Consider the following 24,309-nt stretch of genomic DNA (forward strand, 5'->3'; position numbering starts at 1 on the left):
CAAATCAAGCCAGGAACCCCCTTTGTCACCATGCTCGGCCTGACTCTTGAAATTTTCCAAGCGGCCACGAGGACCCAAGAGCCATAGCGTCTGCAGAATTTCCTAGGTCAGTTCAGGAGCCTGGGAAGTGCCACTGCCCCAAACGGGACTCTCACGGAAGGCTTTCTAGGCCCACCTTGGATGCCGAGGAGGGGAGGCTGGGACCGGTCGGCGCCGCACTCACCGAGACACAAGAGGCTGTCTCAGTCCCCAGCGGAACCAGGGAACGGCCCGTCCATGTCCCCCCAGAGGGCCGGCTAGGAACAAGAATGGCTGGACAATCCAGCCCATCCCTCAACGTTTGTTGAGGACAAAGGAGACTTGAAGAGCACTCACACTTAGTTGGAGACCTTAGCGCACAGCCAGCTGAGTCAAGAGACATAAGCGAAGAAGGGACGCTGTTAGCGATTAGACCGATTGCGCTGGGTCTGGCTGTTAATGTTAAAAAGGATCAGGATCTTCACTGAGTGCACCTTAAGTTGGTGTAAAGTGACTGAGTACCAAGTAATATTTTCAATGCGTAGTAGGGACTGGGAAAGCATTGAGCCTCTAATGGGAACCTCACACAATAAATTCAAAGGGAAAGCGGTGGGGAAGCTGACACTGGCATGAATCGGCATTTGCCCTGCCGCCGGTCTGGGCCCCCTCCTCCATCTCTCCGCCGACCCCACTGCTCCTCGCCCAGGTTCCTCTCGTCCTGTGACTGTTTTTCCGACTGCAAAGGCCCTCCCCCTTCTCATCCTCTGTCTTGCTCTTACTCACTCTCCCTTACACGCTGTCTCCCGGGTTCTCCCTCTTGGGCTCTTTTTTCCCTCCTCTCCCCGCCCACTCCACACTCGAGCTGGAACGAAGATGCCGGCCGCCTAGCGAGCGCGGACTTTGCAGCGGGACACCGGGAAAGTCAACAAGCCCTGGTAGGCACGGCCAGGGGATCGGGCCTCGGCACGGAACAGCACGCGGCGTCCCAGAGCGCGGTCGTCCCCTCCGCCACCCGAGGCTGCGGAGGGGGCCGGGGGCCGCGGGGCCCGGCTGCCGGAGGGCGGGAGGGGGAGGCGGGTGTCCCGCGAGGACTGGGGTGAGCTGAACGCCGGGGCGGGCGGCGTCAGGCGGCCCGGCGCCAGCGGGCTGTGGGGTACGGGCAGAGCCAGGACCCACGTCCCGCGTGAGGACGCGGCGCGGTGCGGGGACACAGAGAAGACACGCACAGCTGGAGGCCGAGCGTGCAGGCCTCGGAGCGACTCCAGCCGGACAGACGCTGGCCCGGCCCCAGCGCCCGGCCCCGGGGCGTTTAAGGGCGACGCGGAGCTCCGCGCGGGCGGGGCGGGCGGGGCCGGGGCCTGTGCCGCCCGGGAGGACCGGGCGGGGACGCGGCCGCGGAGCGCCGCTTTGAACCACAAACACCAACGCCCACCCACCACCGCAGGGGCTCCTTCGCGCCAAGAAAAGTTCTGGCGCCAGGAAATTACGAATTGGGGCGGAGCCTTCTGGGGGCGGGGCCTGTAGAGGCGGGGTCAGATGGACTGGGACCGAGCCAGAGAGTGGCGGCGCTGCCAGCGTGGGGTGGGGCCAGTGCGCGGGCGCGGCCGGCGTGGGGCGGGGCCTGGGGAGGGTGAGCGAAAAGCGGGGACGGGACGTCAGCGGAGAGGCGGGGCTGGGGCCGGGGTGCGGTCGGCGTGGGGAGGATTCTGGGGAGGGCGAGCGCGGAGCCGGGACGGGGCGTCGGCGGAGGGGCGGGGCCTGGGGAGGGCGAGCACGAAGCCGGGACGGGACGTCGGCGGAGGGGCGGGGCCGGGGCCGGGGCGCGGCCAGCGCGGGGCGGGGCCTGGGGAGGGTGAGCAGGAAGCGGGGACGGGACGTCTGCGGAGGGGCGGGGCCTGGGGAGGGCGAGCACGAAGCCGGGACGGGACGTCAGCGGAGGGGCGGGGCCTGGGGAGGGCGAGCACGAAGCCGGGACGGGACGTCAGCGGAGGGGCGGGGCCGGGGCCGGGGCGCGGCCAGCGCGGGGCGGGGCCTGGGGAGGGTGAGCAGGAAGCGGGGACGGGACGTCTGCGGAGGGGCGGGTCCTGGGGAGGGCGAGCGCGAAGCCGGGACGGGACGTCAGCGGATGGGCGGGGCCGGGGCCGGGGCGCGGCCAGTGCGGGGCGGGGCCTGGGGAGGGTGAGCAGGAAGCGGGGACGGGACGTCTGCGGAGGGGCGGGGCCGGGACCGGGGTGCGGCCGGCGTGGGGCGGGGCCGGGGCGGAACGTCAGCGGAGGGGCGGGGCTTGGGGGAGGGCGAGCGCGAAGCCGGGGCGTCGGCGGCGGGTCGGGGCCGCGGCCGGCGTGGGGCGGGGCCCGGGAAGGGCGAGCGCGGAGCCGGGACGGGACGTCGGCGGCGGGGCGGGGCCGCGGCCGGCGTGGGCGGGGCCCGGAAGGGCGAGCGCGGAGCCGGGACGGGACGTCGGCGGCGGGGCGGGGCCGCGGCCGGCGTGGGCGGGGCCCGGAAGGGCGAGCGCGGAGCCGGGACGGGACGTCGGCGGCGGGGCGGGGCCGCGGCCGGCGTGGGCGGGGCCCGGAAGGGCGAGCGCGGAGCCGGGACGGGACGTCGGCGGCGGGGCGGGGCCGCGGCCGGCGTGGGGCGGGGCCCGGGGAGTTGAGCGCGGAGCAGGGACGGGACGTCGGCGGAGGGGCGGGGCCGCGGCCGGCGTGGGGGCGGGGCCCGGGGAGGGCGAGCGCGGGGCCGGGCCGGGACGTCGGCGGAGGGGCGGGGCCGCGGCCGGGGCGCGGCCGGCGTGGGGCGGGGCCCGGGCGGGGTGCGTACGGAGGTAGGAAGAGGCGGCCGCAGACTTTCCGGTCGGCCCCTCGTTCGCTGCCGCGCGCCGGCCGGCTGGCCGCTCGGGTCGGTTGGCGGCTGCCTGGTGTCCGAGGGATCCGGCCGCTGCTTCCCCACTTCCGGGGAGCCGTTTCGGGCAGTTCCAGGTGAGACTTCGAGCCGCGAGGCCTCTTGCGTGCGTGCGCAGACGCCTCCCGGGTGGGGTGACAGGTGTGTGCACGGCCCCCGGTTGTGTGGAGGCGCCGGGCTGGGGGCGCGGGGCCGGCGGGACCCCGGCCGCCGCCGCCGCGGCTGCTGCGCTGGGCGCGCGTTCGCGGAGCGAGCGGGGGTGGCGGAGGCCAGGCGGGAGAGCGCGGGGCGTCCTCGGCGGGAGGCAGAGCCGCGGCCGCGGGCTCCGTGTCGGGACTTGGGGCGAAGCGGGGCTGGCATCCGAGTGTCGGTGTAGGTCGTTAAGTGCTCCGTGGATGGCGAGTTCCCGTTGTCCGACGTCTGCTGTCAGAGCTTTCCGAAAATGTTTTATTTTGAGAAGTATGGGATATTCTAATCAGGGTTTTTGTTTTCTATTTCTCGATGTTTTGTGTCCAGTTAGGATAATGAGGCTCGTAAAACGGGTACTGTTTAGGAAATACGTGGTTTTCGCTTTTAGTTAATGAAAAATTAATTTTTTAGTATCTGAGGACATTTGATACGGATGTTTATTGTTTCCCATTGTTAACCTTAAAAGTAGAACTGCCATTTATTTTACCAGCTGGTAAATGTTAGGGAATATTTGGGAATAGAATTGCAATCCGGGACAAACAAGCTGCAGAAAAACTGTAGGCAAGTAGGGGAACAAAGGAGAGGCATGCTTTTTTAAGGAGAAAAGGGGTAAGTTGGGAAGGTTGCTGTGAACTAAAAGTCCATTGGAGGAAACTGGGAGTTTGAAGTGTGGTGGCTTCTCATTGGCTGAGCTGTGGTCCTGGGGGCGATGAGGAGAGCTTTTCTTCCTCCTGCTGGAGTTGTAGAGTGGTATCCACGTGCAAGGTCAAGTCCCTGAAAGGTCCAGTCCCTCTTCCTACCGGGTCTGCAGTTGCCTGAGAGTTCTCCCTGCCAAATCTCCCGACTCCATTTTAGGGAGGTTTCCCATTACGAGTTTTCACACCATAAACGTTAAAAAACAATGATCAAATTGGATTTTCAAATTTCAGTAGCTTCATTTATACCCTTAATAAACTCTTACAAGAAACTGTAAATTAATAATCTTCTTTTTAATGTTTCCTTTGGAAACACTGAGGTTTATGCTGGTTGGAATTTGGCAATACTAGATTGCGACTGTTCATGCTGCAGAACTTACCAAAGATTTTAAGAGAGGACACCCTTCTGGCTTTCTCAAAACTTCTTCTTTTTTTTTTTTTTAAGATTTTATTTATTTATTTGACAGAAAGAGGCAGCGAGAGAGGGAACACAAGCAGGGGGGAGTGGGAGGGAGAAGCAGGCTTCCCGCGGAGCAGGGAGCCCGATGCGGGGCTCGATCCCAGAACCCTGGGATCACGACCTGAGCCGAAGGCAGACGCTTAACGACTGAGCCACCCAGGTGCTCCTCTTTTTTATTTTTTATTTTTTTTTTAAGATTTTATTTATTTGACAGAGAGAGAGACAGCGAGAGAGGGAACACAAGCAGGGGGAGTGGGAGAGGGAGAAGCAGGCTTCCCGCGGAGCAGGGAGCCCGATGCGGGGCTCGATCCCAGGACTCTGGGATCATGACCTGAGCCGAAGGCAGACGCTTAACGACTGAGCCACCCAGGCGTCCCCATGGCTTTCTCAAAACTTTCAAGTTGATTTAATATTAATATTTGAACTCAGATCAATTGAGAATTTGGTAGATATTTTTCTGTTAGGCAATAGAACAGTAACCACTCTGGAGTTCTTACAAAGAAGGGGGGCCCTGCTCTCCTCCAAATCTCCAAATCTCCATTCCCCTGAGCTCAGCTTACTCCTCAGACCTGCTAGGAAGTGGACTCTGACTAAGGAAATGAAACAGAAATAACATAAGAAATAACATAAACAGAAATGAAATGTAATATTAAAACCTCGGTTGGGGCGCCTGGGTGGCTCAGTCGTTAAACATCTGCCTTCGGCTCAGGTCATGATCCCAAACTAAACTGTACACCATGTCTCCGAGTCTCTGTTTCTTTGCATCCCTTTTTCAGGAGAAAATGCATCCCTACATAAGTAGTGCTTATTATAATGGAAATTATTCTTAGACCACTTTCCATTGAGGTTATAAATTATTTCACATAATCATGTGAATTTTGACTTTGCATGGGCTTTTTCGTGGGTGTCAACAGGGGAGAGCATAGGGGTTTGATATTCTCTTATTTTCTGAAATGACCACTGCTTATGTTTTATCTAATAAAAACCAGTTTTCCTGGACTGCTAACTTAAAGGACAGAAAGAGCCAGCAGTAGGGAGCCAACTATCAGATCCAAATAGAATATCTTTAATCTTTTTATTTTAAGATTAGCATCTCCCTTCTCAACTCTCTGCCTCTCAGATATAACTGAGCTGGGGTGAATATAAGGAGCTCTGTCTTAGCAATTGTATCTTAATGCTTCTATTCATTTTCCTTTCACAAAGAAGCTTCCATATGGTCTTTTGTTTGCGGAAAAAATACCCAAACAGATTTTAGTATTTGTTTGCCAGAGATGAACACTGAACAAAACAGAAATGAAATGTAATATTAAAACCTCGGTTGGGGCGCCTGGGTGGCTCGGTCGTTAAACATCTGCCTTCGGCTCAGGTCATGATCCCAGGGTCCTGGGATCAAGCCCCGCATCAGGCTCCCTGCTCCGCGGGAAGTCTGCTTCTCCCTCTCCCACCTCCCCTGCTTGTGTTCCCTCTCTCGCTGTGTCTCTCTCTGTCAAATAAATAAATAAAATCTTTTAAAAAATAAAAAAAATAAATAAATAAAACCTTGGTTGTTAACTGTCACCAAAGGGCTGTAACTGACTCACTGTTCCAGTGCACAGACCACTTGGCTAATTCACGGTCCTGTCAGGCTTGCCTCACCTTGGGACATTTGCATATGCTCTTTCCTTTTCAGCACTGGTTTCCCCAGGCCTCTTCGTGAATGACCTTCAGCTGCACTTTTCAGTCCCCACAAATGTTGCTTTTTCAGTACCACACCTTTTCTTCCCTAATAAATATTTACTCAATTCTTTCATATTTACAACTGTGCGTACAATTTTTTTTTTAAAGATTTTTATTTATTTGAGACAGAGAGCACAGGTGGGGAGTAGGGTCAGAGAGGGAGAAGCAGACTCCCCCCTGAGTAGGGAGCCCGATGCCGGGTGGGGAGGGCTCCATTCCAGGACCCTGGGGTCAGCCGAAGGCAGACGCTTAACTCACTGAGGCCACCCAGGCGCTCTGAGCCTACAGTTTAAAGGGGGGAAACTCTTCTGTTTTTGGATTTTTTTTCTATAGAGACCCTTACAAGCTTTAATTCCCCTATAATTTATCAAAGTTCTGGGTCTGTGTCCCCTTTTCCCCTGCCATTTTGCAGAATGGATGCTGCGTTAGCAGGCCTGAAAACCACATTAATCTCATTAATGGGTGGGTGCCCTTGGGTGGGTGATCAGGTGTATATATCAACAACAGTCGTATTTTGAAAGGAATCTTTTCTGAGCAGTAGATCCTCAATGGTGGTTTACAATATTCAATAAACCATGTTGTAGACAGATGCGTTGTCATCCAGGCTGTGTTGTTCCATTTAAGGGTACAGGCAGAGCAGATGAAGCATGATTCTGAAGGGCCCTAGGATTTCAGAATGGTTCGTGGACATTGGCTTCCACTTAGAGTCACCAGCTGCATTAGCCCCTCACGAGAGAGTCAGCCTGTCCTTTGAAGCTTTGAAGCCAGGCATTGACTTTACTCCGGTTACGAAAGCCCTAGATGGCATCTTCTTCCAACAGAAGGCTGTTGGGTCTACACTGACAGTCTGTTGTTGAGTGTAGCCACCTTCCTAAATTCTCTGAGCTAGATCTTCTGGGTGATTTGCTGTAGCTTCTCCATCAGTACCTGCTGCTTCACCTTGTCCTCTCATGTTATGGAGACGCCTTCTTTCCTTAATGCTCACCAGCCAGTCTCTGCTATCTTCAGACTTTTCTTCTGCAGCTTCCCCACCTCCCTCAGCCTTCATGGAACTGAAGACAGTTAGGGCCTCTCCATAGATTAGGCTTTGACTTAGGGAGTGTTGTGTTCTATCCAGACCACTCAGACTTTCTCCATATCAGCAATAAGCTTGTTTCACTTCACTTTCTTATTCATGTGTTCACTGGACTAGCGCCTTTTTTTTTAAGATTTTTTTTTTTTTTTTTTACTGTGTTTTAAAGATTTTATTTATTTGACAGAGAGACACAGTGAGAGAGGGAACACAAGCAGGGGAAGTGGGAGAGGGAGAAGCGGGCTTCCCGCTGAGCAGGGAGCCCGAAGCGGGGCTCAATCCCAGGACCTTGGGACCATGACCTGAGCCAAAGGCAGACTCTTAACAACTGAGCCACCCAGGCCCCCCCCTTTTTTTTAAGATTTTATTTATTTGACAGAGACAGCGAGAGAGGGAACACAAGAAGGGGGGGTGGGGGAGGGAGAAGCAGGCTTCCCGCTGAGCAGAGAGCCCGATGTGGGGCTCCATCCCAGGACCCTGGGATCATGACCTGAGCCAAAGGCAGACGCTTAACCACTGAGCCACCCAGGCACCCCTGTAGGGTTATTAATTGGCCTAATATCAATATTGTTGTGTCTTATGGACTAGAAACCCAAGGAGAGGGAGAGAGATAGGGGGACAGCTTAGTGTAGCAGTCAGCACACAGAACAGGGGCGCCTGCGTGGCTCAGATGGTTAAGCCTCTGCCTTCGGCTCAGGTCATGATCCTGGGGTCCTGGGATTGAGCCCAACATCTGGCTCCTGGCTCAGCGGGGAGCCTGCTTCTCCCTCTCCCTCTGTCTCTCCCCCTGCTCATGGTCTCTCTATCTTTGTGTCTCAAATGAATAAATAAAATCTTAAAAAAAAAAAAAAAAAAACTCTGCAAGTGCACTAAAATGAGGTGTGCCTGTAGTTAAAACCTGGAGGGGGAGACGTTGTGTATCCTTCTAGGCGCAGGACATTGCTCTCAGCACCCCTCCTGGTCATCTCAGCACCCCTCCTGGTCATCTCGAGGCAGGCAAATGAAATCTTTGTGCAGACCCTTCTCTCCCATTAGCTCCTGGGAAGAGAGAAAGACCATCCAACACAGATCTCTTCAAGTCCGATTTCTTGAAATCCTAGTGACTGTAATACTCGACATGCTTCAAAATATTATAGGTTCCAAGAATAAATTATACTTTTAATGTTGGTTTTCCCATAAATAGGATGTGTTTCAACTATTTTTTAATAATACAAAAAAGTTCATAAGTTTTAGGATCTATCTTAATATATAAAAGAATAAATGACTTCTGAAGAAAATTATCAGGCAGTGTATTTTCATTTTAGGCACAGGCATTTGATTCCAGAAAGAATGGTTTGTCTTGTTTTCTTTTCAGTGTATTTATATCAAATATAAAAGTGAATCTATACTAACTCTCAAAAGTTGAGAGTATTATTTTTATAGCAGGCATTTGAGGTGATCAAGTGCTCCGTCTCCAGGGTTCTCTTCTGTGTCGTCTTGCCTAGTCACACTGCAGTGTCCTTGCGGCAGTGAGGATCTCTCTTCATCAGACGGATGTGTGCGGTAGGAAACTCTGAACAGGGCTTGTGCCAGATGGAGGAGCTGTCCTAGAGAATAAGAAGGATAAATTGTCAGACTCTGTTGTTTAAAGGCTAATTTAGGAGAGATAATTTAAAGAAATTTAAGGAAAAAAACTGTGTGTATGTAATCCTAAAGGATATAACTCTTACGTAAAATGCTGATATTTTAGTTAATTAAAAATTTATTTGAGCAGGGGCGCCTGGGTGGCTCAGCTGGTTAAGCATCTGCCTTCAGCTCAGGTCATGATCTCAGGGTCCTGGGATTGAGTCTGGTGTTGGGCTTTCTGCTCAGCGGGGAGCCTGCTTCTCTCTCTTCCTCTGCCTCTCCCCCTGCTTGTGTGCTCTCTGTCTCTCTCTCAAATGAATAAATAAAACCTTTAAAAAATTTATTTGAGCAAAGTCTTAGGAATATTCATGGAAGTACGAATAATTTTAAAGACTTATTTTTTTCATGGTAACAGAACTTGTGTAAAATTGCTGAGACAAGCAGGGAGCCGACCGCAGTGGGAGGAGCTGGGTGGATGAGCTATGGCAGCAGGCAGGAGGGTTTCAGGGCCTGAAGATCATGGCAGGTCTAAAGGCCCTACTTCAAGGCCAGTGAGAAAGCATGGAAGAAATTAAAGCTGGAGAGTGTTATGAATAAATTTGTGCTTGCAAATAATATCAGCCCCACGCAACAGCCTCTGGGGAGGGGAGAGCTTGCTGGAGGTTGAGCTCAGTTTGGAGACTTTGCAGGTTGGTGAAAGCTTCTACCTGCTGGAGGGTAGTGCACCCCACCTCCACGGGGACAGGGATGATGCACTGGGAACCTTCCTGGACCTTACCCCATGTACCTCTTCATCTGACTGCTCGTTTTTGTCCTTTATAACAGACCAGTAAGCTCAAGTGAAGTTTTTCCTAAATTCTAGGAGTCATTCTAGAAAATTACCAAACCTCCTTTGAGGGGTTGTGGGAACCCCTGGACCTGCAGTGTGCCCAGCAGAAGTGTGAGTAGCCTGGCACTACATCTGCTGCTGGCATCTGGAGTAGAGGAAGGCTTGTGGGGATCTGATGATGACTCGGGGAAGAGACTGCCAGGACTGAGCCGAACCCTGGCACACCCAGTCGCTGTCAGAGAATTAGCTGCTGGTGTGGAAAAAAAAAAACAAAAAAACACTACTTATTTGAATGTTTGGATTTTGAGAAATAGGACTGTTGTCTGTTACGGGGTGTTGGTCATTAAACGGGTGGAAGAAATGGGTGTATCAGGGAGATAGGCAGATCTAACAAAAGGGGATTTTTGATCTCCCATAGTTTTGAGCACAAGCCATGTAAGCAGGCATTGGGACAGGTCTTGCATACGCAGTTGGAACAAAACTGCATTTTCTTGTCCTGGATGCATGTGGAAAGGAGGATATGGGGATTGAAGTGGGCTGGTAGACTAAAGGTGGTCCCCAGGTGGGAGGAGTGATTCTGAGCAGCTGCTGGAAGGAGGCACGGCGGGGATTGCTGAGGGGCATTCCTGCTAAGACCTAGGGGTGGTTTGTACCCCTGAAGAGGACCGTGAAATCTGAGTTTGGGAAATAGACCAAAATTAAAGTGCTATCTGTATCATTCTTTAGCCGTGTAGTTTTGTCATATTACTAAAGCTTTCCAGAACTATGTTCATGTCATTTGTTAAAGAAGTACATGCTGTAGTCATTCCGGGAGGCTGTAACACAGTGGACTTGGTGGCTTAGACAACACACATTTATTTTTCACAGTTCTGGAGCCTGGCAGCTCCCGAGACCAAAGTGTCTGCAGATTCGGGACCTGGTGACGGACCAGTTCTGGGCTTGCAGAAGCCTGGCACTCACTGAGTCCCAGCATGGCAGAGAGCGCTGTGGGTCTGTTCCTCTAATAATGTCACCGGTTCCTTCATGGGGTCCTACTCTCATGACCTCATGACCTCATCTAAACCACCTCCAGAGACCACCATGTTGCGAAGTAGGGCTTTGACTAGTGGAGTTGTGTGGGGGCAGAGGGGACATGGGCATTCAGTCCGTAGCAGTAAATACACCAAAGTCTTTGTAAGGATTAATTAAGTGAATGTATTTAAAGTTCCAAGCAGAAGAGTCATATTTATTAAACTTTTATTTTGTCTTCCTTATTTTCTGGACTCTAGGTATAAGGAGGTGAGTTAAATCTACTTTTGTTTGTGATATATCATTTTTCCATGAAATACAATTAAGTAATAAAATTTTGGTAAGAATTTAAAGTTTGCTAATACTTTATTTATTTTTTAAAATTTATTTATTTGACAGAGAGAGCGATTGAGAGAGCCGAGTGAGAGGAGGGGCCGAGGGAGAAGCAGACTTCCCGCGGAGCAGGGAGCCCGATGCGGGGCTTGATCCCAGGACCCTGGGACCATGACCTGAGCCGAAGGCAGACACCTAACTGACAGCTACCCAGGCGCCCCATAAAGTTTACCAATATTTTTAAATGTAAGATTTATGAAATGCTGGGGTGTTGTTTGTGCTGATGATTAATGTAGGACAGTATTCCAGTTACAAATTTACTAAAATGTTAGATTGAAGAAATTTCCTTGTAAGATGCTTGCATTCTACATTTTCTAAGTTGGGGACTTTTAGGTTTGGGGTTTAGGGAAAGAATTAAATAACCTTATGAAAACCTTGCTGGTTAACGTACAAACTAGGGCGCCTGGGTGGCTCAGTTGTTAAGTGTCTGCCTTCGGCTCAGGTCATGATCTCAGGGTCCTGGGATCGAGCCCTGCATCAGGCTCCCTGCTTCATGGGAAGCCTGCTTCTCCCTGTCCCACTCCCCCTGCTTGTGTTCCCTCTCTCGCTGTCTCTTTCTCTCTCTCTCTGTCAATTAAATAAATAAATAAAATCTTAAACAAACAAACAAACAAACAAACCTTAAAACTCAATGATTTTCACTTCCTTGTCTGAGGGGCTCCTGGGTGGCACAGTTGGTTTTGGGTTGGGTCGTGATCTCAGAGTCCTGGGATTGAGCCCCACGTCGGCCTCCATGCTCAGCATGGGGTCTGCTTGAGAGTCTCTCTTCCTCTGCCCCTCACTCCTGCTCCTGCTGTCTCTCTGTCCCTCTCTTAAATAAGTAGAATCTTTAAAAAAAAAACAAAACCAACTTGCTGGTTACCTTATAAACTCTGTGATTTTCATTCCCTTATCTGGAAATAGAAAAGAATCTTCATATTTTATTTACTAGCAACGGTAGCCAAAGCCTTCTCACTTTTGCTCCAGGCAGATGTGAGAGCTGCCCACTTCTCTGAGGGCCCATGGCATGTTCTTATAGAGGGAGCTGGGGGGTTGCATGCAGGGGTCGCAGGGATTCACGATCAGGATCTCCAGGAATGGGGGATAAGACTAGAGTCTCTTGGCTTCTCTCTCCTTGCTCAGCTTTTCCTGCATATTGCTTGTACTCTCTGTGAGTGGAGATCCAGAGGAGGCGAGGGGGTGGCTGAATTCTTGAGAATGCAGCTGCAGGTGAGTGGAGGTGGGCTCTTGCTCTGGATAAAAGCTCTGTTGCCAGTGGATGGGAAGGCCTCTCTTGGCCTGAGTCTCCTCAGTGCACCCAGCCAATGTTCAGGGAGCTGGGCACTACTTAATTATTCCCAGGACTTAGGGATGCTTGTGCTTGGTCAGGGATTGATCAGGAAATCATCTCCTTTCCAACATTTACATATCTCATTCTCCGTGAAGGATGTCCTTGCAGAAAAGAAATTGGCAGAGTTTTCTTTCTCCTCCATAGTATGGTCTTAGTTGGGAAATGGTGTGCTCATTAGTCCTAGTAACGTGGGGAGGGGTGACATTCGGCCCATGAGGGGACAGGTGTTCGAGCTGTGCAGTTTTCCAGAGAACACAAGAAACATCTGTGTAAGAGAAGAAAGAAGAAATCATGTTTTCCTCTCAATTTTAAACTTAAAAATTTTGTTAACATGTACTTGAAGTTAGGGAGCTTCCAAAGATGACTAAAATCCTCTTTACTACCTTTATCCCTTTCACCCATTTTCCCTCTTTGTGATTAAACTTGGTTAAAATTGGAAATCTGAAAACAGTGCCTGGGGAGTATTTTTTAAAAATTAGCTGTGCATTTTAGAGTAAAATTTAAAATCCTGAAGCAGTTTTTGAAGGACCAAGAGAGGCCAGAACTAATTGAGAGGATTCTCTTGCCTTTGAACAGAAAAACAGGATTAATATACAGAGAACCGATCCAAGGATAATTGCTGTTGAGAATGGAGAGCTCGCTGCAAGAGGGATCACTGTGGGGCCATCCTTCAGAAGAGCAATCTCAGGAGCCCCTCACGATACTGTCTGCCCTGATCTCTTCTAAAGAACAAGTGAGTTTTGTACGATGAGTGGTGGGCCTTGCTTCATGAGTCTCTGCCTGTTCATATGAGTGGACCGATCACGTGTGTGGTCAGTGTTGGCGCTGAAAGAAGCATTTGCACAATAGCTCAGTGGAAATCGCAGCACCACTCTGTATAAGTTCGTTTTTCTAGTAATCTCTATGAACCTGGGGCTCGAACGCATGACCCCAGGATCCAGAGTCACATGCTCTTCCATCTGAGCCAGCCAGGTGCCCCTCAGTGCTATTTAATCTAGGTTATAATTGCCAACCAGGAAGTCAAAATTAACAGTTTATTGGGAAATTGCCAGGTGATTTCACATTGAGATTCCTTGATAATGAAGTAATTGTGGGCCTACTGTGTGCATCTTTCTTTTTGAATGTGTCTGAAAGGCATAGGCAGATCACGGGAGAACGTGTGATTTGAGCCACACAGGGTGTTTGACCTCCTATCCACATGGTTTCCCCCGTTGCCGTCAGTATCCTATTGACAGTTCTGTCCTATGGATTACTAAGCATGGGCCTATTGAAACATACTCTCTGTGATATTCTAGGAATCTGTGACCTTCAAAGATGTAGCCATAGACTTAACCCAGGAGGAGTGGACCCTGATGGACAGGTCCCAGAGGAAGATGTACATTGATGTGATGCTGGAGAACATCACTCATCTGGTCTCCGTGGGTGAGTCAGCCACCATCTGTCCGTTCATTCAGTCATTCGTTCATTCATTCATCTTTTTATTTATGAACCGTGTAGGCAGCAGCTTCCACAGATTCTAACAGCTCTCTGCCCTAACTCATATTCTTTTGTAGCCCTTCTCTTCTGACTAGATGAAATTTGTAAATTTCTTTACTGTCATCAAGTGTGTTACATAATAATTTGAATTATGGTCGTCTTGACTACAATTGTGTGTCGTTCTGTTGCACTTTCTCCAAGACCCAGAACAATGCTGGAAATACAATGAATAGTTTTTGGATGGATAAATAAAGATCTTAACTATTTTCTGCTCTGGGCACTATGGTGAAGTTTGAGCACAGTAGAAAATCGAACATCTTGTATCACTTTCCATATAAAACTCCACAGAATATTCTGATGGAGCGTATGTTTATTGTCTTCCTTTGGAAATAATGTTAACCGCTCTGTGAGAACACTGATTTCATTCCTTCTGGATGCACATGCTGAGCCTTCTGCACGTGCTGAGCTTGGGCAGGAGCATCAGCAGCAAACAGGTGTTGACTGACCCGGGTGCAGTGTCAGGCTGAGAACTTCATTGATGTTTCCAGTGTTGAAGGCGTTATTCTCGGGGCTGTTGTGCAGTGCTCACACTGTTCTTCCTCAGCAGCCTGCACAGTAGAATATCATGCACTGTTCTCAGCGCAGAACTGTAAATTCATGTACCCTTCTTCCATTGATCTAGGGTGTCAGTTCTTCCAATCAGATGTGATTTCCCAGTGGGAACAAGGAGGGGTGCTGTGGAAGGAAGAAAGAGGACTTGCCCAAGGCTGGAGTCCAGGTGAGCTGTGGACACAGGCGCTCAGTGCGAGAAGTCTAGTGAGTCAGTGAGCAGGATCTTTTATTGATGTCACGCACATTTCCTTGAGTGAATGATAGCTTCAGAAGACCAAGTGGCCAGTGAGCCTGCATTCCTTAGACTTTGTTATTAACTTGTCACACATCAGTTTCTCTTCGTACATCTGTACTTATATTTGACCTCAGAGAAGCAATGTTCCTGTCCTCATAGGATGTAAAATTTCACATTGTGGTCTTGGTCATGATTTCTGCTCTTTCTCTCTCTCTTTTTTAAATGATTTCTACTCTCATATTTTTTGCAACAGCCCATCATTATTTATTTTTCTTTTTTGAGGTTTTTTCTAATATTATTCTGATTGATATTATTCTAAAGTGCTTGTCTATTCACCAGTATAATCCTCAGTTTCACATTATTTGGTCATGCAGTGGTTAGTGTTAGGAACACACATGGATCTTGTGTGTTTTTCAACACTTTAATTCCCCTACTCTACTCAAGATATTTCTTAGATTTACTTCTTATTATCTTCAATTATTTCAGGCTTGGAAAACAGCCATAAAAAGGAAGAAACAATATCTATGCAAGATATCTTCAAGGAGGACCCATCTAACTACAACACAATAGTAAGTTTCATGAGGACAAACCTTGCCTGTCCGTGTTGGAGGCCTGGGAGTCGGATAAGTTAACAAGGCATAAAAATCACATATTGCCACAGAATGTGGTCAAAAATTTAATTTGGGGAAGAAATTAGCCTGGATTTAAGCTTTAACAACTCTGATAAAAGGATAATTGTATAACCGTGGTTTATTTGCACGAAACATAATGACATCTTCAAAAGCACTCAGTCCTCCAGTAAAGATGCTACCAAGGTGTTCTATAACAAAAGATTCATGGCAGCCAAACTCTCTGCTTCGAAGGGGAAAAAACACTCCATTGATACTATAAAAATCTAATAGAAACCGAAAGAAGAAAAGGGAGATCTGCACATAGATGAGGGCAGGAGTAAGCAGTAAAGGAGAACAAGACAAAGTTACATCAACTCGGGTACTTAGAACATCCAACCTCATCAGCTGGGGAAGCCCTGTGGAAACAGCCGGGCTGCAGTCCTGGTGGAGAGGCCTGGGCGGAGCGTCCTCCGTCCTCCCCTCAGCTGAAACTTCCCACTGACCATCCCCACAAGGGCTGTATTTATAGGGCACAGGACGGGGTCTGAAGTTAAACATTTGTTTGCCTACGTGCAGTTTGGAGTGAGCTGCATTTCTGCGTTATCACGTCTTTGCATCGTCAAGGAGTCTGGGCTGTGTTTGTTTGCCTCCCTCCCAGATTCCAGTCCGGGGGTACAGCCCAGCCTGGAGACTTACAGCTCTTGGCGTCCAGACCAGAAGGGCCCGTTCTGACCTGGAAGCCAGCTAATGTCCACTAACCAGGCTCCCAAGGTCACTCATGCAGCAGGAGTCTCACGCACATCGTCGTTTAGCCTGCCTGCGTTCGTGCAGGTCGGGGTGGAAGGTTCTGCGGGACAAATCACAGAAACCTCCACCCATACCGTACATTTGGTCCTTGAGTTGTCCTGCATAATACGGTACCGTGTGTACCTGCAAGGCACTTTTGATACATCCACAAGTCCAACAACATATAAATAGTACAGTGAATGTTAGGAGTACAGCATCCTGTAGAAACCCTCCTCAATGGGGTAACCAGTCCAATAAACTAGGGGAAGTATTGATTGGATTAATTAACGGTTGGTAATGGAAAATTAGCACTGTCACAAGCATAGATTCTCGTTTTAAACTGACATCATTGGGAATTTGCTTTCTCAATTTTACGTGTGTATGTTCACCGTCATCGGACAAGGTGATAGCTGTTAATCCCAGAGTGAAATTACAGTGCTCTCGACGAGTTTGGTCAGTGAGGTCAAGAAGATGTCCAACGTGTTTTTGGGAGTAAATCCTGTGTCCATCACGGCACCAGCACGTAGGTCCTATATGTAGAGAGCGGTGGGCCCAACAGGGCAGGATCAGCGGTTGTCCTACTTTGGTGGAGATAGCCTTGGCTTGAGTCCAGGCGATGGGACAGCATAGAACCCAAACATGATAGAATGTTTTATCATCGGAGTACATGAGTATCATTGTAGCAACCCCTCCTTGAGCAGTTACTTCAGCAGAAGGGGGAATGTTGTCGGATGGCTTTGGAAGGTAAGTTAGCATCTGAATTAATATTCCAGCATATTAATATTGGCTAGAAGGGTTTTGTCATACACCTTATTTGTGAATTAGGGATCTTCATCTGCCCTAATGGAATCTGATTTTGACCAATAGGTCTATCAGTCAGGATTTTTAAAGCCTCTGTTAAGTATAAGTTTCATTTTGATAAAAGAGCCATCCCATACTTTTTTTAATTGTTGTTTAAAAAAAATCTGTTTATCTGTGTCATCAATTTAGCCGCCTGGGGGTAATAGGGAATATGACAGATCCATTCAATATTATAGGAGGAGGCAAAAGCTTTTACTAACTTACCTGTCAAGTGGGAGCTCTTATCATTCTGGGTCTGAGTAGGTACATCATCATAGAATAGTCTCTAAGGTTTTGATAGTTTTCTTTTGGGTGGTGTGGGCAAATGGGCCAACTATTAAATAACCAGAGAAAGTGTCCACTGCCACACAAATCTGACAGCCTTGGAAGTAGGGTAATGGCCCCACATAACGTATTTGCCAAATTTGGGCAGGAGGTCTTTGCTGCTGATTCTGCCCCTTGTACTGTGGTGGGATTTCTTGCTTTTGCCAAATCTGACAAGTTGGACATTTTAATACATTTTCTTTCATGCCATCCCGAGTGATGGGTATCCCACAGTTCTGGGCCCACCTGTGAGTAGCCTACTTTCCCAAGTGTCCGCTTTTCGCCAGTCCGGTGTCAGTCACAGGCTTACCTGTGTTTGCCGTGATTGAACTAGTGAGTTAGGTACTTTGTTGAAGGTCTGCTCTGTGGAGGTAAGTACACTGTGAGCATCTACATGGAAAACAGTAATTTTAGTATTTGGGGCCCATTGCCAAATGTCTTCCCATAGGCGTCTTCAATAAAAACTAAGTAGTAACTGGTTGTGAACTGTCACAGCAGAATTCTTTGGATGGCAAATTTATGAATCAGTTAAGCACAAAGCATGTTTATCAAAAGACTCAAATATCCTTAGGTACTCTGCAGTAAGAAGTCAGAAGTGCAAACCTGTTTCAGTAATCAAGTGCTTTAGAACTTCATCCTATTTGGAAAAGACCTAAACATCCAACGAATTCAATCCCAATTCATCATCCAAGCAAAACTTTAAAGTTCCAGGTTACCAAAGACTTTGAAAGCTATCTTAACAGTTACCCATGAAAACTTGGTGACACTAAATTAACCATTATTTTAAGTCATCCTTTTTTTATTATGTTAATCACCATACATCATTAGTTTTTGATGTAGTGTTCCATGATTCATTATGTATAATACCCAGTGCTCCATTCAGTATGTGCCCTCTTTAATACGCATCACCAGGCTAACCCATCCCCCCACCCCCTCCTCTCTAGAACCCTCAGTTTGTTTCTCAGAGTTCAGTCTCTCATGGTTCGTCTCCCCCTCTGATTCCCCCCCTTCATTTTTCCTTTCCTGCTATCTTCTTTTTTTTAAGTCATCTTTTTGATAACAAATTGCAACCAAGATAGCATGGGCTTATTTGACCTTTATTAAAACTTTAGGAATTGCAGGGGCGCCTGGGTGGCTCAGTTGTTAATCATCTTCCTTCGGCTCAGGTCATGATCCCAGGGTCCTGGGATTGGGCTCCCTGCTTGGCGGGAAGCCTGCTTCATCCTTTCCCCCTGCTTGTGTTCCCTCTCTCGCTCTCTGTCAAAAAATAAATAAAATCTTAAAAAAAACCCAAAAACTTTAGGAATTGCATATAATCTCTAGAATAATTATAGCATTTACCCAAACAACATATCCATCATTTGTTTGACAGTGCTTTCCAAGTAACTTAACACACCGAATAAAAAGGCCTCGGTCAAAAAGATGTCATTTGCAACTGAAATCTTGGGAAGTTTGTTAAAACCCTAGAAAGTTTTAAAACACATGCCTAAATTGAACTACAGATTCTTAAAGACCTGATAAAGACAAAGCCTAGAAACTGGTTTTTCTGAGCAGACAAAAAGAAAACAACCGTTTACATCATCTTAGCAAGTGCAGACCAATAATTTGAGAAACTTGTCTTTTGAACAGAGAGAAAAGCAGAATTTTAATCTTATACCATGTACTTTTAAAATCCATTCATTTCAATCTTACTTAGTCTGTCCTTATCATACTTAAAATTCCAAAGATCTCCCTTCACAAACCTACAACTTTACTTTGCGTTCAGATTTTATCCTAAGCCATTTCTCTCCAAACAACCAGTCTCATCCAGGACAAAATTACCTTCTTTTACCTTCAAAAAAATACATTCCCGTTCCTTATATCTTTTTTACATATCTCCTACTTCCATACGTACAGAGTTGCTTCCATTATTTCCGTCTGTCTTAGGGTAAGAGGTCTTTGAAACTGCCATAGATGTAGCAGTGTATTCAGAATCCACCTTTTTTAAAAACTTCATGTAGCACAGTATCTTGGACTTGTCACATCTCTTCTCTGGCGGGGTGATGCTTCTGCTGCCCTAGGTGGCTCCGTCTGAGAGATGTTTTCTGTACCCCCGTCGTCATCATCCCAGATGTCGCCATCCCACTCACGCCCAGCAGAACCCATAGCTACGTGCACTTTCTTAGTGTCCATCTTCCCTCTCTTTTATTTCTACCTGGCCAACCGTATGGCCATTTTTTCTGCCCCATACTGATAGGTGTGGACTTGGTAAGTCTGACATTGAAGCATAGCCATTCTAGATTGTAAATCCGCTACTTCCTTTTCTAATTTTAGTTTTTCCTCCTGGCACTTACCACGATGTGGTCATTTGTCTATAGGCTATTAACAAACACCATCCCCAACGAGCTAGGAATGACACAATCATCTATCCCAGTTAAGAGTCCGCAGAGCGTCTGTGAGCAGTGGTGGCTTGGCTGACTTTATTTTACCTTCCCATTGTTCACACAGACTGACCTGCCTAGACCGTTGTTTTGCCAGTGAGCAAAACTGCGGATCTTCCCACTCAGGAATATCAGCATCAGGGTGGGGGTTTCCTCTTCGAAACAGAAAAGGCATGTCGTGAATCCGGCCAACTACACCAGTTACGTTCTACATAAAAGATTGACGGCAGCCATACTCTCTGTTTCAAAGGGGAAAAAACACTCGATTGATATAAAAATCTAACAGAAACCGAAAGAAGGAAAGGGAAGTCTGTGCATAGATGAGGGCAGGAGTAAGCAGTAAGGGAGAACAAGAAAGGTACATCAACTCTTACAGCTCTTGGCATCTGGACCAGAAGGGCCCGTTCTGACCTGGAAGCCAGCTAATGTCCACTAACCAGGCTCCCGAGGTCACTCATGGAGCAGGAGTCTCGCACACATCGTTGTTTAGCCTGCCTGCGTTCGTGCAGGTCGGGGTGGAAGGTTCTGCGGGACAAATCACAGAAACCTCCATCCATATAATATGCAAAGGTAAAAATGTTTGTGCGTGCAGGAGATGAATACCCCATGTGCACATAAGTAACCTGGGGAAGGTTTTAATTGGAGATTATCACTGAGTGGTCAGCCTAGAATTTATATATAGAGAACTGAATGGATAAATGTTTCTGAGAAGTTCCTGTAACAATCTCATTTCTTTCCCAACAGCAGAAATATCACTCAGGAGAAGACCCCTTTGAACATATTGGGTATGATGAAGTTTTCACTCAGACCTACACATTGACTCAACATGTCTTAACTCACACTGGACAGAGACCCTATAAATGGAGCGAATGTGGGAAACATTTCAGTCATAGAAGCGACCTTTATAGACACCAGAAAACTTACATGGAAGCAAAACCTTATAAATGTAATCAATGTGAGAAATGCTTCCATAATAGAAGGAAGCTTTGCATACACCAGAGAATTCACACGGGAGAGAAACCCTATAAATGTGATGAATGTGGAAAAAACTTCAGTCGAAATTCCCACCTTCGTTCCCATAAAATAACTCACACAGGAGAGAATCCGTTTGTTTGTAATCAGTGTGGGAGTCACTTCAGGTATTTTTCATCTTTAACTAGACATAAGCATATTCATTCTGGACAGAAGCCTTATGAATGTCATCTGTGTGGGAAAGCCTTTGTTCAAAGTTCTTACCTTAAACAACATGAGAGAACACACACTGGAGAGAAACCATATAAATGTCTTCTATGTGGAAAAGCCTTTGTTACAAGCTCTAATCTTAGAGAACATGAGAGAACTCACACTGGAGAGAAACCATATAAATGTCATCTATGTGGAAAAGCCTTTGTTCAAAGCTCTTGTTTTAGACAACATGAGCGAACACACACTGGAGAGAAACCATACAAATGTCATCTATGTGGAAAAGCCTTTATTACAAGCTCTTGTCTTAAAAAACATGAGAGAACTCACACTGGAGAGAAACCATATAAATGTCTTCTATGTGGAAAAGCCTTTGTTACAAGCTCTAATCTTAGAGAACACGAGAGAACCCACACTGGAGAGAAACCATATAAATGTCCTCTATGTGAAAAAGCCTTTGTTACAAGCTCTAATCTTCGAGAACACGAGAGAACTCATACTGGAGAGAAACCATATAAATGTCATCTGTGTGGAAAAGCCTTTGTTACGAGCTCTTGTCTTCGAGAACATGAGAGAACCCACACTGGAGAGAAACCATATAAATGTCCTTTATGTGGAAAAGGCTTTGTTACAAGCTCTTGTCTTAGAAAACACGAGAGAACCCACACTGGAGAGAAACCATATAAATGTCCTCTATGTGGAAAAGCCTTTGTTACAAGCTCTAATCTTAGAGAACATGAGAGAACTCATACTGGAGAGAACCCATATAAATGTCCTCTATGTGGAAAAGCCTTTGTTGAAAGCTCTAATCTTAAAGAACTTGAGAGAACTCATACTGGAGAGAACCCATATAAATGTCCTCTATGTGGAAAAGCCTTTGTTACGAGCTCTTGCCTTTGAAGACATGAGAGAACTCACTTTAAATGTAGTGAAAGAACATGGAAGAGCCTTCAGCCACAGCTCTAATCTATAATCTGAGAATTCATAAGTGGGGGAAATTTATGGCCATATTCATTATGGAAATGCCTTCATTTTAAATTTATCCTTACACAACATGAGTGAACTCCATTTGGAGGAACCCTATATTTATCATCGAGGAGGAAGAGACATTAGCTAATCTCCGGTTGTAGGGTGCACAAGAAAATTCAGTATGAATGATAATCTAATCTCCCTGGAAGGGAAATTACACAGGAGAATCTTAAAAAAGGAGGTCACTCTAGGAGAGTAACAAAAATTGATGCTGGGGAGCTTATTCATTGTAATATGCATGGAAAAAACATTTACTAGTAGAAAAACTATTGTAGGCATGTGAAGTTTCACACTCTGTAGAATAGTGAATGAATGGAAGTCTTCAGTGATTTTTAATTCCTTAGTCAACATGCAGTTTCTCACATTGTATATATGCCATTGCTAAAATCAGATGAAAGGTTAGAGTTTGCATTAGAAATCCCTGACTAGGAAAAACATCTATTGAGAATGTCTAACCACACAGTTTAGACATTAATTTATATTTTTGCCTGATGGCCTATTATAAAAATGTAAGAAACATATGTAGGATTGTGACATCATCTGGGAATTCTGAATGCAGAATTTTATGACAATTATTTTCTTCCTTAATGGATTAGTATGTAGAACTGCATATGAAGCAAAATTGTTGCTAAAAAATCCATTATATTGGTTAGGTCCTATTTTTCATACAGCAATAATTATGATTGGGTTCAACTAGAAAGTAATGTTGAATATTAACTGAAAAACAACACAAGATGATGTGTCATTACTACATATTGTTAACCATGTATGTAGATTATAATGATGAATTAAAGATTAATACATAGTTTGTGACCGAATTCTGCATAAATTTTCATTTTAGAATGGCATTATTGAGACAATGAAGGGTATTACCTGACAATAAGGGGGGTCAGTTCAACAGCAGGATAGAACCTCTGTAAATATTTGTGCATCCAACATAGGAACACCTACATATAGGGATGCCTGGGTGGCTCAGTCGGTTAAGCGTCTGCCTTTGGCTCAGGTCATGGTCTCGGGGTCCTGGGATGGAGCCCCGCATCCGGCTCCCTGCTCAGTGGGGAGTCTGCTTCTCCCTCTCCCTCTGCCCCTCTCCCCCTGCTCATGATCTCTCTCTCTCTCTCTGACTCTCAAAATCTTTTAAAAAATGAACAACTACGTATATAGAACATAAACACATGTAAAGGGAGAAACAGTAATACCATAGGAGGGGAGCTTGAAGACACATTTTCATCGATGGCTAAACCATTCAGACAAAATCCATAAGAAAACATGAGCCTTCAATGACACATTAGATGAGATGGATCCCGAGCACTCCATCCACAAAGGGCACAGTGCCTCCTCAAGTGCACGCGAGAACGCTCCAGGATTGACCATGTGTCAGTACCAGAGGACAACCGTCTTCTCTTTTACCCCAGCCATGTAGTTGCCCATCTGTTTCTCATAAAACCCCCTTGCTTTCACCCCGTACACGGGACACTTGTGGTTATTGCTGGAATCTGTGCTCCCCAAAGCGCAATTCTTCAACCCCAAATAAACTTTCTCGTCGGTCTCTTGTGGCAGCTCTTGTTTTCAGGTTGGCAGATGTTTGCCACCAGGTACTACAGAGCGAGGCCCAGGAGGGCCGATTTCAGTAGGAAGTGACCAGGTTCAGGACCCCGTTTGCAGCCCCAGAAGAATGTGTCCCTCTGTGACTGCCTCAGAAGGTCCCAAACAGCACCAAACCTTTGAGGAGGAAGAATTACCCCTCATCCCTTCTAGGGGTTCTTGGCTTGGATACCCCACCCCAGATGGGGTCAAGGGCATGGAGGGAGAGGACCCCTGGACAGGAGCTGCAGAGCGACTGTGGGGTGAAGCGGGGCAGCGACCTGGGCAAGGGCAGGGCGGGTGGGGAGGCGGAGGGGAGATGGGAGGCTCCAGCGCTGGAGAGAGCAGATGCTCCTGTTGGGGGGGACGGGGTTGGCTCCCAGCAAAACCAGTTCAGAGGACATGAGGGCCAGAGGAGGGGAGCCAAGGCAGGCGAAGGAAGGAATCAACCAGGCAAAACGCATTCCCAGGAGACCGCAAACAGCATTCTAAGAAAAGAGGGCAAAGTAACCAGATGGACCTCCTTGGGGTGGAGGGGAGTGGGGCATGGGGCGGCGTGAGCAGGGGGCAGATGAAGCCCTCAGACGAAGGGCAGAGGCTGCTGGTTGGTACGCGAAGCGGCCAGCAAGTACATTGGGGTCCACTACAGGAAAGTCAAACCTACGGCAACGAGACCCAGGATCTCCCGTTTCTGAGCTGGGTTGTAGGTCCTTGCACCTGGGAGAGAACAACGTGGCCCGTCACTGTAGGAGCTCACGCGACTTCCATCACAGTCGTCCCCAGGTTTTGTATTTTTATGCCTTTGTAAATCTCATGTTTTAACTTACATTTATTCATCGCTCACAGATAAGTATAATTGACTTATATGACCTTGAATTCTCTGAACTTGGTAAGTTTAATAACTTTCTCTGCACTTTTTTTTGTTTAGTTGGATTTTCTGCATACACAGTCACTTCATGTACTGTCTTCTTTCCCAGTTTTTCTGTTCTCCTGT

The 24,309-nt window shown here is 47.6% G+C and overlaps 1 protein-coding gene across 1 annotated transcript; it reads left to right on the top strand.

Annotated features, from left to right (window-relative positions):
- Nucleotides 1-468: 468 nt before the first annotated feature.
- Nucleotides 469-22,549, top strand: LOC123841693 (zinc finger protein 596-like). The gene is made up of 6 exons (XM_064585734.1): nucleotides 469-953; nucleotides 12,793-12,949; nucleotides 13,512-13,638; nucleotides 14,375-14,470; nucleotides 15,026-15,108; nucleotides 20,265-22,549. The coding sequence occupies exons 2-6, from the start codon at nucleotides 12,845-12,847 to the stop codon at nucleotides 21,600-21,602; spliced, it is 1,749 nt and encodes a 582-aa protein (XP_064441804.1). The 5' UTR covers nucleotides 469-953; nucleotides 12,793-12,844; the 3' UTR covers nucleotides 21,603-22,549.
- The last annotated feature ends 1,760 nt before the right edge of the window (nucleotides 22,550-24,309 follow it).

Source organism: Mirounga angustirostris, unplaced genomic scaffold (assembly GCF_029215605.1).
Source record: "Mirounga angustirostris isolate CCGP_5_RB_7025 unplaced genomic scaffold, mMirAng1.0.hap1 SCAF_2, whole genome shotgun sequence".
NCBI lineage: Eukaryota > Metazoa > Chordata > Mammalia > Carnivora > Phocidae > Mirounga > Mirounga angustirostris.

Coding starts and splice junctions, on each gene's coding strand:
- LOC123841693 (XM_064585734.1), top strand. CDS start 12,845: ATGGAGAGCTCGCTGCAAGAGGGATCACTGTGGGGCCATCCTTCAGAA. Junction 13,639..14,374: donor CACTCATCTGGTCTCCGTGG/GTGAGTCAGCCA, acceptor CCATTGATCTAG/GGTGTCAGTTCTTCCAATCA. Junction 15,109..20,264: donor CATCTAACTACAACACAATA/GTAAGTTTCATG, acceptor CTTTCCCAACAG/CAGAAATATCACTCAGGAGA.